Consider the following 19,342-nt stretch of genomic DNA (forward strand, 5'->3'; position numbering starts at 1 on the left):
AAAAGTGGTCTCAATTTTTCCCTACGGCCAGTAATAAAAAAGTTACAATATAATCTATTTATAGTAACAACAAAGGGACATAATTCTAAAAAAAGTGTGCCTCATAGTGGTGAACGTTTCTACCAAGTTACATCAAAATCCCTCCATGCATGAAGAAGAAATGCTCCAGACAAACTCATTCTTGAATTTGACCTTTAACCTCTAAGTATGACCTTGACCTTAGACCTAGGGACCTGGTTCTGGCGTGCGACAATTCGTCTCATGGTGGTGAACATTTGTGCCAAGTTACATTACAATCCCTCAATGCATAAAGAAGAAATGCTCCAGACAAAGTCATTCTTGAATTTGACCTTTGACCTCTAAGTATGACCTTGACCTTAGACCTAGAGCCGGGGCTTTGCGCACAACATGTTGTCTCATCCAGGGAAATGTTTGTGCCAACTGATATTTAAATCCTGTTTTGCATGACAAAGTTATAGACCGGAAAGGAAAAAAATCCTATTGACCTTTGATCTCAAAGTGTGACTTTGACCTTTAAGCTAGGGTTCTGGGTGTTGCGCAAGACACGCCGTCACATCATGGGGAACATTTATGCCAAGTAATATTGTAATCCTTTGATGGATGACAAAGTTCTGGACCGGACAGGAAAAAAACCCTATTGACCTTTGGCCTCTAATTGTTACCTTGACCTTTGAGCTAGGGGTCCGGGTTTTGCGCATGACATGTTGCCTCATAATGGGGAACATTTGTGCCAAGTAATATCAAAATCCCTTCATGGATGACAGAGTTATAGACCGGACAGGAAACAGACCCTGTTCATGCCATGTTAACATTTGACTGCTAAGTGTGACCTTGACCTTTGAGCTAGGGGTCTGAAAGTTGTGCACGACACATCGTCTTATTATGAGGTACAATTATGCCAACTGATATTAAAATCCCTTCATAGATGGGAGAGTTATGGACCGGACAGGAAAAAAGCCCTGTTGACCTTTGGCCTCAAATTGTGACCTTGACCTTTGAGCTAGAGGTGCGGGTTTTGCGCATGACACATCGTCTCATCATGGGGAACATTTTTGCCAAGTAATATTAAAATCCCTTCATGGATGAAAGAGTTATGGACCGGACACGAAACAGACCCTGTTCATGCCATGTTAACATTTGACTGCTAAGTGTGACCTTGACCTTTGAGCTAGGGGTCTGAAAGTTGTGCATGACACATCATCTTATTATGAGGTACAATTGTGCCATGTGATATTAAAATCCCTTCATGGATGGGAGAGTTATGGACAGGACAGGAAAAAAGCCCTGTTGACCTTTGACCTCCAATTAAGACCTTGACCTTTAAGCTAGGGGTCCGGGTTTTGCGCATGACACGTCGTCTCATCATGGGGAACATTTGTGCCAAGTAATATTAAAATCCCTTCATGGATAAAACAGTTATGGACCGGACACGAAATTGCGGACGGACGGAATGACAGAATGACGGAATGACAGAATGACGGAAAAGCGCATTCCTATAGTCCCCGAAACTGGTTTTCAACCAGTAGGGGACTAATAATCGGTGAAAAATCATCCAACCGTAATATGAAGATAACATGCACATCTCCTCTGGATAATCATAGTGAAGCTTCCTATGAATTTTGGCTAAATTCAAACCTGTGGTTGCTGAGAAATACATCAGACAAGAATTGCGTTACAGGCGGACAAATGGTGCGACTATTTGCTTCCCTTTCAGGGAGCATAATATTATCCAGTTTACAGTAGTTTATCCCTATTATGCAATAAGCATTTCATTTAGATCATTAGTCCGGATTGAGTATACTGTGAAATCATTAATTTTCGTGGGGGACTAATTTTCGTGGATTTCATTGTTGAGTCAATCCACGAAATTTAATCCCAACAAACAAATAAAATTCCCATTCATTTTATGTTCAAAAGTTGAAATCCACGAATTCATATCCCACGAAATTGCAGTTTTGACCAAAACCACGAAATTTAATGCCCACGAAATTAAATGATTTTACAGTAACCATATGTGATGCATTTTGTAACAGAGAAGAGTGGGAACCTGTAACACCCACGTTGAGTGGTGATCATAGTAATCTAAAACCACTGGTCCAAATATCTGTCAAGTGTTTTTGTTTTAACCATGTGTCTTCAGTGGCCATTGAGAGCTACTGCCACTTCTCTACTGCAGGCTTAAAACCCTATTTTTGGATGATTGTTTTTTTTTGTAATGGAAATTTCAACCAATTTAACAAGCGAATTCAGTGAATTTATATTCCTGCCAAATTGGTTGCTTCTGTGAATAAGGGGACAATATTTTCAAAGATACTTAATTTCCAGATATACACAAGTTATGTATAACAGGACTGTAGCATGGTTTTTGTTGGTTCCTATTTTTTTTACAAATCAAGGGAAAAAACTCTTTCCTATAGTGATTTATATTTGTATTAGGTTTCATGAAAATCCATCAACAGCTTACTTTTTTTGTGAATTTTATAACAATTAAGGTGCAATAACTCTTCAGTAACTGAAGAGATCCTAATGAAAGATGTGCATGCACCATCGCCCTAAAATGATCTATATTTGTGTTAAATTTCATGAATATCCATCAATGGATTACTTTGTTGTGTGGGAATTTGTTGATTGTAAAAAAATTAATGGCAATAACTCTGGTTACTGACATGATCCTGATGAAAACTGCTCTTGCACCACTGCCCTGTAGTGATCTACATTTGTCTAAACTTTCATCAAACTCCATCAACAGTTTACTTAGATACATTCAAAAATCCCTACTCTTTTTCCAAATCAAGAGAAAAAAGTCTGCATTTACAGGTCAAGGGGTAATACTGTTAGCAAAGGTTATGTGCTAATTGATAGTTATTTGTGGATTGGTGATCTTAGCTAAAAATACTTTTTGAATTATTAGCATTTTCAATTTTTTTACCGAATCAAGGAAAAATATCTGATTTTACTGGGTCAAGGGGGATAATACTTTTCTGTATGGACCGATGCATGGATGCATGGATGAACAGCCAGATGGACAACACCAAAACAACGTCCCCCAGCCTTCAACAGGGAATAATAAGGCACATGTACTGACAACTACAATTGTCAGACATGTGTAAAAACCAAACTTCAAATTTTCTTTAATATTTTATTTTACAAAACAAACAGCTTTCTATCAATATCAATGAATACATTTTTTCCATACCAAATTCTGTATTCTAAATTACAATGCATCTAGAAGTCAATGCTGCTAACAAGAGTTACATTGGCAATTTAAGAGTGTTGTAAACAAATTTTTTTTCTGAACAATTCTAGCACATTTCTCTTTTCAGAAATTTCTACTGTAAATAAGGTTTCAGTAAATACTAGAGAATTTTGATAAATGCATCATTATAGATCAGGAAAACCTAATGTACTTCTAATTCCTGACATGTTTTAAGAAGTTCATCAAAGAATACACCAATTACTGTCCTTGTGCACTTGTCCTTGCATTTAAATGACTTTTTCTGTAATCAAATCCTTGCAAGTTAAATGTTTCAACATCTGGTGGAAAAGCACTATGATCCGCTCCCTGTTATTGTAAATAAACAATGTAAGACATATATGTACAAGATATGTATTTTGTTGACTGGTTTTATCAACAGGGGACAGGTTATATGACACCAAACATACATACACTGAAATTCTGGTTTCACATCTCATTTAAATAACATAATTCCAAGTCACATGTACCAAAATACACTCCTGCAAAATTTGCACTGGCAGTATACAGTATACTATAACCATTTTCTATATAACTATCAGCTTGAATTCTTAGTAAGTTTATCTCTCCAGAACAACAAACATTTTAGTCTTCCAGGTTCAATGGGTCTGCTGTAGGGTTTGCACTGCATGTGTTTCCTAGAAGGACCAGTGGTGCAAATCACATGCCTATGCAAATTTTGTGCGGGTGATTTTTGTGCTCACCAAAATGTGAGAATATAAGAATCTTTCACTAGTTTAAGGTGCAGATGGAAATATCTGGCTTGAGGATAACTTTAGGTGGTAAGATGTGGAATTTCTCTTGAATCAGATATTTCCATCCACACCTACACCTAGTGATCAATTCCTTTCCTTGACACCATATTCTTCAGTTAAATCAAAACAAGAGCTGTTTGTACAACATATGTGCCGCTCTATTGATGGCCTGTTAGAGGCAAGTTGGTCTGTAATTTTGTATGCTGTGACCTTGACCCTTGACCAACTGACCTAAAAAACAACTGACAATATGGGTCATTTAATGACCACAGCCAATTAATCAGTGAGTTTCTGAACTGTAAGCCAAAGCATTCTTTACTTATTGAGAGGAGACTGTTTTCAGTTATACTGTCACTGTGACCTTGATCTTTGACTTACTGACCTAAAAACAAGAGCTGTCAGAGGACAGCAACGCTCGACTATTCAACAGCCTTGTCAATTGAATGAACACAGAAGTCGAAAAAGGGACATAATTTTGTTAAAATGCAAAACAGGGTAATGGAACCTGCATAGTGCTTATCAGCTCATGACAGTGAACAAGTGTGTGAAGTTTCAATCCATTCCCATTAGTGGATAATGAGATACCAGCTTACATACAAACCTTAACCAAAACTTTCTAAGTTGAAAAAGGGGAGTAAATTTGTAACAAGAGGACCATGATGGTCCTGAATCGCTCACCTATCTCCACATGACCCAGTGTTCAACTGACTATGACATCGTTATTTCTATTATTTGACATAGTGACCTAGTTTTTGAGCACATGTGACCTAGATATCATCAAGATAAAAAATTCTGACCAATTTTCATGAAGATCCATTGAAAAACATGGCCTCTAGAGAGGTCACAAGGTTTTTCTATTATTTGACCTAATGACCTAGTTTTTGAAGGCACGTGACCCACTTTTAAACTTGACCTAGATATCATCAAGGTGAACATTCTTACCAATTTTCATGAAGATCTAGTGAAAAATATGGCCTCTAGAGAGGTCACAAGGTTTTTTCTATTTTTAGACCTACTGACCTAGTTTTTGACCCCACATGACCCAGTTTTGAATCTGACTTAGATATCATCAAGATGAACATTCTGACCAATATTCATGAAGATCTCATGAAAAATATGGCCTCTAGAGAGGTCACAAGGTTTTTCTATTTTTAGATCTACTGACCTAGTTTTTAACCCCACGTGACCCAGTTTCGAACTTGACCTAGACATCTTCAAGGTAAACATTCTGACCAATTTTCATGAAGATCCATTGAAAAATATCGCCTCTAGAGAGGTCACAAGGTTTTACTATTTTTAGACCTACTGACCTAGTTTTTGACCGCACATGACCCAGTTTCGAACTCGACCTAGATATCATCAAGGTGAACATTCTGACCAATTTTCATGAAGATCCATTGAGAAATATGGCCACAAGAGAGGTCACAAGGTTTTTCTATTTTTAGATCTACTGACCTAGTTTTTGACCCAACATGACCCAGTTTAGAACTTGACCTAGATATCATCAAGGTGAACATTTCTGACCAATATTCATGAAGATCTCATGAAAAATATGGCCTCTAGAGAGGTCACAAGGTTTTTCTATTTTTAGATCTACTGACCTAGTTTTTAACCCCACGTGACCCAGTTTCTAACTTGACCTAGATATCATCAAGATGAACAATCTGACCAATTTTCATGAAGATGCATTGAGAAATATGGCCTCTAGAGAGGTCACAAGGTTTTTCTATTTTTAGACCTAATGACCTAGTTTTTGACCCTACGTGACCCAGTTTCGAACTTGACCTAGATATCATCAAGATAAACATTCTGACCAATATTCATGAAGATCTCATGAAAAATATGGCCTCTAGAGAGGTCACAAGGTTTTTCTATTTTTAGACCTTCTGACCTAGTTTTTGACCCCACGTGACCCAGTTTCGAACTTGACCTAGATATCATCAAGGTGAACATTCTGACAAATTTTCATGAAGATCTTGTGAAATATATGGCCTCTAGAGAGGTCACAAGGTTTTTCTATTTTTAGACCTACTGACCTAGATTTTGATGGCACGTGACTCAGTTTGGAACTTGACCTAGATATCATCAAGATGAACATTCTGACCAACTTTCATAAAGATCCCATGAAAAATGTGACATCTAGAGTGGTCACAAGCAAAAGTTTACGAACGCACGGACGCACTGACGCACGACGGACGACGGACACTGCGCGATCACAAAAGCTCACCTTGTCACTTTGTGACAGGTGAGCTAAAAAAGGAAAATAGAGTTATGGAACCTATGCAAAGTCAGTTTATCACAGTGAATAAGTGTGTGAAGTTTCAATCCATTCCCACATGTGGTTACTGAGATACCAGCTTACATACAAAAACTAAACCAAATCAGGACGCCGACGCACGGGCAACTCCAATAGCTCACTATTCTATGAATAGTCAAGCTAAAACTAGAGGTTACATCTGACCATAGCCAACCACTAAATAAAGTTCAAGGACTGCATCCCAAGGCGTTCTCTAGTCATTGACTTGAGCGGAAACGGTTTTCAGTCTCAAGAGGTCACTGTGACCTTGACCTTTGACCTGAGCCCAAAAACATTACGGGCCATCTACTAAGCACAGGCAATGGTCCTATAAAATTTGATGACTGTAGCCCAGTGTTCTTAAAGTTTAGTCTCATAACCATGACCTTGCCCTTTGATCTACTGATAGGGGCCATCTACTCACCACAGCAACCATCCTATGACGTTTGACCATTGTGAAACTAAGAATTCTCTAGTTATTGACAGGAAACCAAACTGTCTACAGACTGACAGACTGACAATGAGCAAGTTTGTACCTGCTGGAACTTGCCAAAATAGCTCATTAGAAAGAGTACAGTTCCAGAGATCACAGGGTCGGGCATTCCACCCCTAAGCAAGGTTTATGTTCTCTGTTATTAAAATACTACCTGATATAAGACATTGTGTCTTAAGTCAATTCCTCTGATTCATTTGGAGAAGCTGGCAGTTACTTGCAGTTAGTGCTGGTTTAAATCCAGGAACACTAGTTAGGTTAACTGCCCATCATTACGTAACTGAAATATTGTTGAACTAGAAATGTGTCCATAGAATACAGATGCTCCCACATACTGCCCAATAAGGCAATTTTATACCAATGTTCTTCACTTCTGCAACTTTGAACCCATTCCTTCAAAAATGTTTGAGGAGTTGAACAGTGAACACACTAACTTCACTATACCCTTTACAGTGAAAAGAACAAAGGGCCATAAAACTGGTCAAAATGGTCACAGACGGATGGACGTACAGACAGCAGCATGGCTATATGCTCCCCACATAAATGTGGGAGCATAAAAACAGTGATACAGCAGAACCAAGTATTCAGATCCTATTACAGAGTTTGTTTTTTTTTATGATTATGCATTGGTTAAGACAGAGTTTCCAATTCTTTTCTTACACAATTTGTCCCAGAACAACATGCAATAGTTATGTTTCAGCAGACAAGAATTATTTAATATACCAATGCTTCCATGTTAAAATGTAGTCAAATACCAATGAAACTGTAAATTTGGTATGCAAGACATAAACAACCTCTGTATTTCAATGAACCACCTATTTTCTGGGTAAATGATGTTTAGCTATCACTTTTGGTAAATCAAATGTGCATAACTACCTCAAATATTTTAGACTACACTGACTTATAAGTACTAAATGATTTATAAACAAGTAATTCTGAAATGTTTTTATATAGCACTTACTGGAAATCTAGATCGTCTGCTCCCAAATAAAAAGAAACCATGATGTGACTCCCACGACTGAAATTATTAAATGTAAACAAAAGCTGTTACCTCTTTATTTTAATGTACCGATACATGTATTTGACACTATATAACAGTAATCTTAGCTAAAACATTACCAAACTAATCTTTTACTAGTGCCATTCAAATACATTATATTTATTTTATTTATTTTGTTGGGTTTATTGTCGCACCGACACAATTTTAGGTCATATGGCGACTTTCCAGCTTTAATGGTGGAGGAAGACCCCAGGTGCCCCTCCGTGCATATTTCATCACGAGCGGGCACCTGGGTAGAACCACTGACCTTCCGTAAGCCAGCTGGATGGCTTCCTCACGTGAAGAATTCTACGCCCCAAATGAGGTTTCGAACCCACATCGATGAGGGGCAAATGGTTTGAAGTCAACGACTCTAACCACTCGGCCACGGAGGCCCCTCAAATACATTATATGATACATTGTAAAATGATAAAGTATAAAATTAATACTATCTCTATACTGGATAAGAAAGATGACAAGAAACTTCGAGGTAGCAGGTAAGAAGTCAATACATGTTATTTATTTAAATATAAATGTAGACAGTGAATTTCATAGCCCAACAGATCTACATGTACCCTTAACACACTTTGGTATTATATCATTCTACAAAATGCTAGTCTGGTACTACATGGCTACAGATGATAATATCATTTTTATGAAGTAAACTGAATTGATGTTTTTATGGCTCTGCCATGCAAAACAATCTTAAAACTTGTTTTAGAGGAAGAAGCTGTATCAAACTAGAGCTATCACTAAAGGTGATGAATGTACCCTCCGCATGCACTGACACAGTACACTGAATTTGACACACACAAGACTGCATAATTATGTGGACTGTATGTATACAGTATAGTAACAAAAAACAAAGTCCCATAACTATGCAGAATATTTATCTAAAAGAATGTAACATGCACCATGCACAACTAGGGTTGGTACTGATCACTTGTGTGAAGTTTCATTAAATTGTGTGCAAGGGTTTGGTAGATTAGGCACGCACAAGATTGCATATGCAGGCTGTATGTACATAGTATGTTAACAAGAAACAAAGTCCCATAACTCTGCAATTTTTGTCGCTGAAAGAACCTAACATGCCCCATGCACAACTACTGTTGTTACTGATCAGTTGTGTGAAGTTTCATTAAATTGTGTCAAGGGGATAAGGAGAGATGGTGCGCACAAGATTGTGTCTATGTATATAGTATAGTAACAAAAAAACAAAGTCCCATAACTCTGCAAATTTTTTTTCTGAAAGAACCTAACATGCCCCATGCACAACTACTGTTGTTACTGATCAGTTGTGAGAAGTTTCATTAAATTGTGTCAAGGGGATGAGGAGAGATGGTGCGCACAAGATTGTGTCTATGTATATAGTATAGTAACAAAAAAACAAAGTCCCATAACTCTGCAAATTTTTTTTCTAAAAGAACCTAACATGCCCCATGCACAACTACTGTTGGTACTGATCACTTGTGTGAAGTTTCATTAAATTGTGTCAAGGGGATGAGGAGAGATGGTGCGCACAAGATTGTGTCTATGTATATAGTATAGTAACAAAAAAACAAAGTCCCATAACTCTGCAAATTTTTTTTCTTAAAGAACCTAACATGCCCCATGCACAACTACTGTTGGTACTGATCACTTGTGTGAAGTTTCATTAAATTCTGTCAAGGGGATAAGGAGAGATGGTGCGCACAAGATTACGTCTATGGACAGACGACCAGACGGACAGACAGACAGACGGACAGACAGACAGACAGACAACCTGAAACCAGTATACCCCCACTTACAACTTTGTTGTCGGGGGGTACAATTATCAACATTACATCCAACTTTTAATGATCCCGTTACAGATTCTATGATCCAAAAAATGTGTTAGTTTAACATAAAGGCTTTTTGCATAGAATGAATTTATACCGAAGTTACTTACCCTAGGGTTGTAGTATATATGATAGAACCCAGCTACACCAAGAACATAAGCAAAGAGAATTTTAGGAGTGATCAAACGTATAACTCCAGCTGCATTTTGGCCCTGCAAATAAAAGCGAAAAAACGGTTAACTATATTGCCTGAATATATGCTAATTACTGCATTCCTTAATACAATTTCAAATTTCAAGATTTCTGCAATGTGTATGAACTTGGTTCAGAGTGAAGTATAGGTTGATGGGTCAGGGTCAGCATTCTTCATCAAATTTTTTACTTAAACATCTTCTTCTCTGAAACTACAGTACTGGTAAATCTACATTAAAAACTTGGGTCTGTAGCACTTTTGCAAGAATCAAGTTTGTTCAAAAGAGTCTGCTTAGCTGCTTGTAGAGGCGCCACAAGCTAAAACAGAACAACAAGAGATCACAGAGTGATCTTGGCGCCCACCAATGTGCCATTTTTGAGTGTTCCAAATTTCAAGACTTACTGACTAGCTCATGGTCAAATTTAATTTCTGCACACATCGTTGTGCATGTGGTCCAAATTCGAAAGCTGTAGCTTGAGAAATGTGAAAGTAGGTCACTAGATTAATTTCAAGGACAAAGTTCTTTGTACACAAAACTATGCGTGTGCATCAAGTTTGAAGGCTGTAGTTTGAGAAATTTAAAAGTAGGTCACTAGGTCAATCTTAAGGTCAAAGTTTATTTCGGTACACAAAACTATGCAAGTGGTCAAAATTTGAAGGCTGTAGCTTGAGAAATGTGAAAGTAGGTCACTAGGTCAAAATCAAAGTAAAATTTTATTACGGAATACAGAACTATGCATGTGGTCAAAATTTGAAGCCTGTACCTTAAAAAATGTGAAAGTAGGTCACTAGGTCAATGTAAAGGTCAAAGTTTGTTTCGGTACATAAAACCATGCATGTGGTCCAAATCTGAAGGCTGTAGCTTGAGAAATGTGAAAGTAGGTCACTGGGTCAAAATGAAGGTCAAAGTTCATTTCGTAACAAGAAACCATGCATGTGGTCCAAATTTGAAGCCTGTACCTTCAAAAATGTGAAAGTAGGTCACTAGGTCAATGTCAAGGTCGAAGTTTTTTTCAGTGCACAAAACTATGCATGTGGTCCAAATTTGAAGGTTGTAGCTACAGAAATGTGAAAGTAGGTCACTAGGTCAAAATCAAGGTCAACTCATGTCAAGGTTCATCTTGCCACTCAAAACCATACATGTGGTCCAAATTTGAATGTTGTAGGTTATTGACAAGAAGTTTTTAAAAGTTTTTTCCTATATAAGTCTATATGAACCATGTGACACCCAGGGCGGGGCCATATTTGACCCTAGGGGGAAAATTTGAACAATCTTAGTAGAAGACCACCAGATGATGTCACATACAAAATATCAAAGCCCTAGGCCCTGTGGTTTTGGACAAGAGGTTTTTCAAAGTTTTTCCCTATATAAGTGTATATAAACCATGTGACCCCCAGGGCGGGGCCATATTAGACCCCAGGGAAATAATTTGAATCATCTTGGTAGAGGACCACTAGATGATGCTTCATACCAAATATCAAAACCCTAGGCTCTGTGGTTTTGGACAAGAAGATTTTCAAAGTTTTTCCCTATATAAATCTATGTAAATTATAAAAATAAACAAAGGGCCATAACTTACTAAAAAATTGTTAAACCAGTCTGATTTTCAAGGGGACACAACTAGGGTACCAATTCATCATTCTGACAAAGTTTGGTCAAAATCCCCCTGGTAGTTTCTGAGGAGATGCGATAACGAGAAATTGTTAACGGACGGAAGGACGACGGACCACGGACGCAGAGTGATTTGAATAGCCCACCATCTGATGATGGTGGGCTAAAAACATGAAATTAACCACGAAACCATTGTGAAATACAAGACATTTACCTATATAGTAATTCATTTTCAAACTTTGGAATAAAATCATTATATTTTAAAACAATTACTTACAAAATATTTCAATTTAATATTTTGACAGTGTAAGTTCATTTATTTATTAAAAAAAAGTTGGGCTATGATGAGAGCACCTCCTCATGGTGTGGCCTGGATGCCTATGAACTGTGTACTGCGTGGTAAAAACTGGTATCTCCCCAGTTGGTGGCACATATGTAACTAAACGCTCTCTAATAACAAGATGACAACGACATAACCATCTCCTTCTATTTGTTTCGCCATTACTGATTTCCGCAAACATTTGTTTTATCGGCTGAAAACACTTCCTTTATTAATTATTTATCATATTCCAAACCACTTCCTAGATATGACTCCTAATAGACGGACAATGCCAAAACTATATTCTCCGCTTTCGGCTCGGGATAGTAACCAAAACTCTCAAATCTCCTACACATACTCAACTGCTGTAAAATTATGGGCAAAAAATTACATATCCTATACGGTCAACTCACCAATAGCAGATCACTGCCAATAGCGGGTCACTTGTAAATAAAATGTGAATCTCTCTTAAATGTAGTAGTCTTAAAGTAGAGTACATGTATACAATATTTAAGTATCCAGTTATACAGACTTACCACTTAGCAATTCTTAGACAAAAGAAGATGGATCTAATCTCAAGTGTTTGAGTTCCATGAGTACATAACTCTTGCAACCATGTTTCCCAACTTGAATTTTAGCACTTTTGAATTCTTCAAAGTAGAACATTTTTTAGCATACCTCAGTTTCTTAGATAAAGCCACACAAATTGGGTACCATTTTGAAGTGAAACACACACTTTCATAGGAATATGATTTTGAATTTTTGACTGACTTTGATGAAAACAAGAGCTGTCGGAGGACAGCAACGCTCGACTATTCAACAGCCTTGTCGACTGAATGAATACCAGTCGAAAAAGGGACATAATTTAGTAAACAAGAGGGCCATGAAGGCCCTGTATCGCTCACCTGACCTATTTACCTAAAGATCATCAAGATCAACATTCTGACCAAGTTTCATTAAGATATGGTCATAAATGTAGCCTCTAAAGTGTTAACTATCTTTTCCTTTGATTTGACCCAGTGACCTAGTTTTTGCCCCCATATGACCCAGATTTAAACAGTAAAACTTGACCTAAAGATCATCAAGATTAACATTCTGATTAAGTTTCATGAAGATACAGTCATAAATGTGGCCTCTAGAGTGTTAACAAGCTTTTCCTTTGATTTGACCTAGTGACCTAATTTTTTAACACACCTGACCCAGATTTAAACCTGACCTATAGATCATCAAGATTAACATTCTGACCAAGTTTCATTAAGATAAGGTCATAAATGTGGCCTCTAAAGTGTTAACTAGCTATTCCTTTGATTTGAGCCCCGTGACCTAGTTTTTGACCCGACATGACCCAGATTCGAACTTGACCTAAGATCATCAAGTTTAACATTCTGACTAAGTTTCATGAAGATATAGTCATAAATGTGGCCTCTAGAGTGTTAACAAGCTTTTCCTTTGATATGACCTAGTGGCCTAGTTTTTGACCCCATCTGACCCAGATTTAAACTTGACCTAAAGATCATCAAGTTTAACATTCTGACCAAGTTTCATTAAGATACGGTCATAAATGTGGCCTCTACAGTGTTAATTAGCTTTTCCTTTGATTTGACCCCCGTGACCTAGTTTTTGACCCGACATGACCCAGATTCGAACTTGACCTAAAGATCATCAAGTTTAACATTCTGACTAAGTTTCATGAAGATATAGTCATAAATGTGGCCTCTAGAGTGTTAACAAGCTTTTCCTTTGATATTACCTAGTGACCTAGTTTTTGACCCCACCTAACCCAGACTTGAACTTGAGCTATAGATCATCAAGATTAACATTTTGACCAAGCTTCATTAAGATATGGTCATAAATGTGGCCTCTACAGTGTAAACTAGCTTTTCCTTTGATTTGGCTTGGTGACCTAGTTTTTTACCCTACATGACCCAGATTTGAACTGGACCTTAAGATCATCAATATTAACAATCTGACCAAGTTTCATGAAGAAACAGTCATAAATGCGGTTTCTACAGTGTTAACAAGCTTTTCCTTTGATTTGACCTGGTGACCTAGTTTTTGAACCCAGATAACCCAATATAAAACTCGTCCAAGATTTTATTGAGGGTAACATTCTGACCAAGTTTCATTAAGATTGGGCCAAAATTGTGACCTCTAGAGTGTTAACAAGCTTTTCCTTTGATTTGACCTGGTAACCTGGTTTTTGACCCCAGATGACCCAATATCGAACTCATCCAAGATTTTATTGAGGGTAACATTCTGACCAAGTTTCATAAAGATTGGGCCAAAATTGTGACCTCTAGAGTGTTAACAAGCTTTTCCTTTGATTTGACCTGGTGACCTAGTTTCTGACCCCAGATGACCCAATATCGAACTCGTCCAAGATTTTATTGAGGGTAACACTCTGACCAAGTTTCATTAAGATTGGGCCAAAAATGTGACCTCTAGAGTGTTAACAGTCAAATTGTTGACGACGGACGGACGGACGGACGGACGACGGACGACGACGGACGACGGACACAGGGCGATCACTAAAGCTCACCTTTGAGCACTTCGTGCTCAGGTGAGCTAAAAAGCAAAATAGGGTTATGGAACCTGCATAGTGCTTATCAGCTCATGACAGTGGACAAGTGTGTGAAGTTTCAATCCATTCCCATTAGTGGATACTGAGATACCAGCTTACATAGGAATTTAACCAAAAAACTCCTAAGTTGAAAAAGGGGCATAATTTTGTAATATGCGAAGTTGAGTTATGACCCTTTGATTTGCATGTCATATCATGACAGTGAATAAGTGTGTGAAATTTCAATCCTTTCCCATTAGTGGATACTGAGATACCAGCTTACATACAAAAACTTAACCAAAAAGCAAAATAAAGTTATGGGACCTGCTTTGTGCATGTCAGATCATGACAGTGAACAAGTGTGTAAAGTTTCAATCCATTCCAATTAGTGAGTACTGAGATACCAGCTTACATGCAAAACCTTAACCAAAAAATTCTTAGTCGAAAAAGGGGCATAATTTTGTAAAAAAGCAAAATAGAATAATGGAACCTGTGCAATGTAAGTCAGTTTATCACGGTAAATAAGTGTGTGAAGTTTCAATCCATTCCCACAAATGGTTACTGAGATACCAGCTTACATACAAAACCTTAACCAAATCGGGATGCGGATGCCAACGCATGGGCGAGTCCGATAGCTCTACTATTCTATGAATAGTCGGGCTAAAAAGTGCCACCAAGCAGAGGCGGCCATTCAACAAATAGAGGATATTCAAATATTTTTTTTTTAAAATCAAGAACTGTTTTAAATGACATTTAATTTCAATTGCGGCAGTGTGATGTTCAAATCTTTTAGAAAAACCGTAGTTAAGCGTTCATAATTAATCCATTTTATTTCGAAATAAAAGTCAAAATTAATTAATGAATTGCTTTCTATAAATCAAAATTTTGTTTTTATAAATTTGTGTTTTAAGAATTAAAAGTTTTGGGCGTTAGAAAAAAGTCACTTTTTATGATTACGAAATAACATGGACATTCGGCGATCAATGTTTTATCATTTCTAAAAATAGAACATCAACAGATTTGTATACAAACACGATCTCATTCGTTTTATAGACTGAAAAATCAGTAATCTATTCGAGACGATGAAAAATATACTTTGGTATGTATTCACATAATATTTTGTTTACAGATAAGTATTGACATCTTAAGTAAATAACAGTTAAAACTATCAGGGCTCTCGCGAATAGGCGACTTGAGCGAAATAGCCGCTTTGGAACATCAAACTTCGCTCAAATCTAACCGCACAGCGAAATGCAAGTCGCCCGATTTTCTTTGATATCCAGTTACCGCTACCTGGACTGTTGACAGTTTGCACAGAGTCAAAATGAGTGTTTAATACACGAACACACGTTGACAGCCTAATTTAAGCTCCGGCGCCTATTTCAGGTCAGGGTTGGCAAAAATCCAGGTTTTAAACATATTGCCCAGCCCAATAGGTAATTCTGGGAAAACCCGGGTTTTTCTGGGCAGTAGTGGGCAATAAAATATTTCAGTTCATACTACAATAGTGAATACATATTTCAACACAACTCAGTTGACTAACAATCCATATATGGGGATAGCAGTATGCCTAATGCTCTAATATTTATAAAAACCTATTGAATAGACATTATTATGATGATGATTGAGTAATGAGCAAGATTAGGGGATTACGGTTAGAAGTGTGAATAACATAAATCTGGCCATTTTACTCATAAAAAGTTTCCAATTTAGATCACATCATATAACCATGAAACCTAAGGATTCTGTGTGGAACTGTTTTAATGTTACTGAGGATGATTATAAAAAGATAGCAAACTGTAAAGACTTTGGCACTACTGTGGTTAGTGCCAAAATTGAAAGACTGAAAACTCATAGACTGAAATGCTGCAGTGTGTTGGTTTTAGATCAGCCTCAGACCACTCTGTAGGGAGCCAAAAAACTTGTAGATATGCTGGCATCTTCTGTGTCAATTGAAAAGGTCTTTTCAAATTTTGGTTTATTCACACAAATCTCAGAAACAGACTTGGGATCAAAAAAACTGCAAAACTTGTGTTCTGTTATAAAATGCCTCATGATAAAAAAGAACTAGACTGCTCGACTATCATGTTAAGCAAAATATAGTTGTGACCTAGAGAGAACATTCAATTAGTCCAAATAGTTGTACTCAGAGTTGAATATCATTATATTTTTTGACTGGTCGATATCCCCCTCCTCTAGGTAGAATACGTAAAATATCAGAATATAAAATCGGTCTACCCAAGGTGACACTGACAGTGTATAGATAGAATATTGTACACAATTTTTTGTTATCTATTGTAAAATAATGACATGTAATGTATTAACTACGTTAAATTGACTTCCATCGATGACTTGATTTGAATACGGTATGTATTTCTAGTTTAGACAGTTTACTTTCAGTTTTATTTGAGTGAGATACTGTTCACCGATGTGCTGACTCGGTGTTAATAATAAACACTTTCATCTGTTCATTCATACAAGATGGTTATTTATAACCAAAAATCAAAGTGACTTCCCCAAAAAAATTGGTCCTAGCTAGACCCCCCCCCCCCACGAGTCTGACTATATAAAATCAGTACTTATTCATTAAGAAATCAATTACTGGACAGCTAGAAAGCAGTCTAGGCCTTAAATATTTTTTTCATAACTTCAGACATAAAAGATTGATCTATTCAAATAAATTGAAACATTTATATGAATGCAAGCAATAGTTCTAAGTGTAAGTAAGTTAAGATATCATGAAAGCTTAAACATTCTTCAATACATGCTAAAAGTGTTGATAGTGATCCACTGTGGGCGCGTTATCTGTATGGCAGTGGCTACAATTACGGTACCGTAATCCTTGCCTCCGATTCTAGGATTACAGAAGTTCCGTATTCCTAGACAACCTATGAGGATAGGCTAGGATTACGGAAGTATTTAAGTGGCATCAAATGTATGTTATGACATGCATACCTGTTATTGTAAACTTACTTATTAAACAAAACAGGCGAAATCTACATCCGTATACATACGATTTTCTTTCCAAAACCATTACTAAATATTTTTTTTTTTGAAAATTGGCAGACAAATGAAGAATTATATTCTTAATGATAGCTCAAAAGGATTATAAAAAGTTTCTATACTTAACAGGCTGGTAACATTGCCCGATCGAGCTTTTGAAATAAAACCTACATGTAATATTTCTTGAAAAATAATGAAGACATTTCTTTCAAACTTGGTCCATTTATTAAGCATAACATATAATGCTTATTAAAATAGAAATAACTTTGTTGTCTTCAGTTTTGTTAGAATTACTTCCCTTTTCAGATTTTTATGATGCATAATTTTTGAAGTCCAAAAAAATTATGTTTTAATGCAATGTTTAAAACAGAAAAGGGTTCAATGGCTTTCTATTGCTCCAAACTTGTGCGCCAATACCTTTATTCAATATATTTAGGGTAAATACTTTGTTTCTAGTGCAGATGTATGAACAATTTATTTAGAACTAACATTTCTCTATAATGTTGTAAGTGAAAGCACAGTTAAATGTATACATTTATGTACTTGCGCAATAATGTAGAGCATTAGAAAGCCATTGAACCCTTTTTTGTTTTAAACTTAGCATTAGAACATATTTGTTTTGGACTTCAAAGATTATGCATCATAAAAATCTGAAAAGGGGAAATAATTCTACCAAAACTGAAGACAAGCAAATTATTTTTATTCTGATTTATATCATTTGTTATGCTTAATAAATGGACCAAGTTTGAAAGAAATATCTTCATTATTTTTTCAAAAAATATTACTTTTAATGTCATAAGCTTGATCGGGCAATGTTACCAGCCTGTTTAAATGATTTGTTTTTGCCTCTCACTTAAATTTTTATTTCCGCGCATATAGAAATTAGAATACCCGAATACGTTTTTGTTTAAGTGAAGTAAGTAAACATCATGTATGCATGTCTTAAACATATATTTGATTCCTCTTAAATACTACCGTAATCCTAACCTATCCTTATAGGGTTGTCTATGTATATGGATATTCCGTAATCCTAGAATCGGAGGCTAGGATTACGGTACCGTAATCGTAGCCACTGCCTATCTGTATACTTGGCAACTTACTATTACTTTCGCCATCACAACTTCAGCCATGTCCCATGGTATCCTTATAAGGCGTCTCGCTCTGAACATGGGCTTTGCCTCAGGAACATTCCTTGGTTCATTTGGTGACAAGTTTTGGTCTCTAAGCCACTGTTTTCTGAGAAATCTATCTTCTTCAGACATAGGGCTATTTATCCTTTGCCTTTCCCATGGCATAGGCTCGATTGAAAACGGCGGATATCTGCTCCCTTTGTTGATTTGAGCTTGAAGTACACGCCTCCGGTATTCCCATACCTTCTCATTGGGTAAAGGTGATTCAATATCAGGAATTGCAGGTAATTTTTGTTTTGGCCCGGTCGCAGGCACCTTCGTGTCCGCCATCTTGGCGACCTTGATGACAACTTTGCTACCCCAAAGAAAATTAATGAGCGAAACTATTTATGTTTGTGCAATGCGGTATGCGTATTGTATTGTGTCGCGAGAAACACATACAGTGTAAGTGACTTCTCCTGATATCTACACTACATCTACATCTACGGAGATGTTGAGCGCAAATAGGCAATCTGCGTTATTTACCAAACGCGCAGCGCATATAACAAATTTTTGTACGTTGGTTATATGCGCAGCGCAAATAACAAATGTACACTTTATATATCAGAAATTTGCAGTTCGTGTTTGATAAATCATGCAGTTGGTCAATTTATCAATAAATATAGATGTCAAATGCTGAATATCTTGGTATGTGTCATAAATTTGTTTCTACATCACGGCAGTCGGTCACCAGGTTTCAATACCTTCGATCTTATACAAGATGCAATAAAACCCAAACATGCGTGAAGGTGTAATTTCCTCCAGCTTGCACACGTCGTCCTCTGGTATGTTTTAGGCTATTTTTATAATTT

General features: G+C 36.8%; 1 protein-coding gene and 1 long non-coding RNA gene across 2 annotated transcripts in view; both read right to left on the minus strand.

Annotated features, from left to right (window-relative positions):
- The window catches only part of LOC128555578 (uncharacterized), a 201,837-nt gene that overhangs the window by 3,908 nt on the left and 178,587 nt on the right, over positions 1-19,342 (minus strand). The window lies entirely within an intron of this gene.
- On the minus strand, positions 3,147-18,848 carry LOC123524966 (uncharacterized). The gene is made up of 4 exons (XM_045303613.2): positions 18,462-18,848; positions 9,785-9,886; positions 7,780-7,836; positions 3,147-3,583 (listed from the first exon to the last, which is right to left on the minus strand). Exons 1-4 carry the CDS (start codon positions 18,819-18,821, stop codon positions 3,476-3,478), a joined length of 627 nt encoding a protein of 208 aa, XP_045159548.2. The 5' UTR covers positions 18,822-18,848; the 3' UTR covers positions 3,147-3,475.

The sequence above is a fragment of the Mercenaria mercenaria genome, chromosome 3 (assembly GCF_021730395.1).
Source record: "Mercenaria mercenaria strain notata chromosome 3, MADL_Memer_1, whole genome shotgun sequence".
NCBI classification, from domain to species: Eukaryota; Metazoa; Mollusca; class Bivalvia; order Venerida; family Veneridae; genus Mercenaria; species Mercenaria mercenaria.

Excerpts from the sequence above, each read along its gene's own strand:
- LOC123524966 (XM_045303613.2), bottom strand. The coding sequence starts at position 18,821 with ATGGCGGACACGAAGGTGCCTGCGACCGGGCCAAAACAAAAATTACCT. Across the intron at positions 7,837-9,784 it reads ATATATACTACAACCCTAGG|TCGTGGGAGTCACATCATGG; the intron begins GTAAGTAACTTC and ends TAATAATTTCAG. Across the intron at positions 3,584-7,779 it reads GCAGACGATCTAGATTTCCA|GGAGCGGATCATAGTGCTTT; the intron begins GTAAGTGCTATA and ends TTACAATAACAG.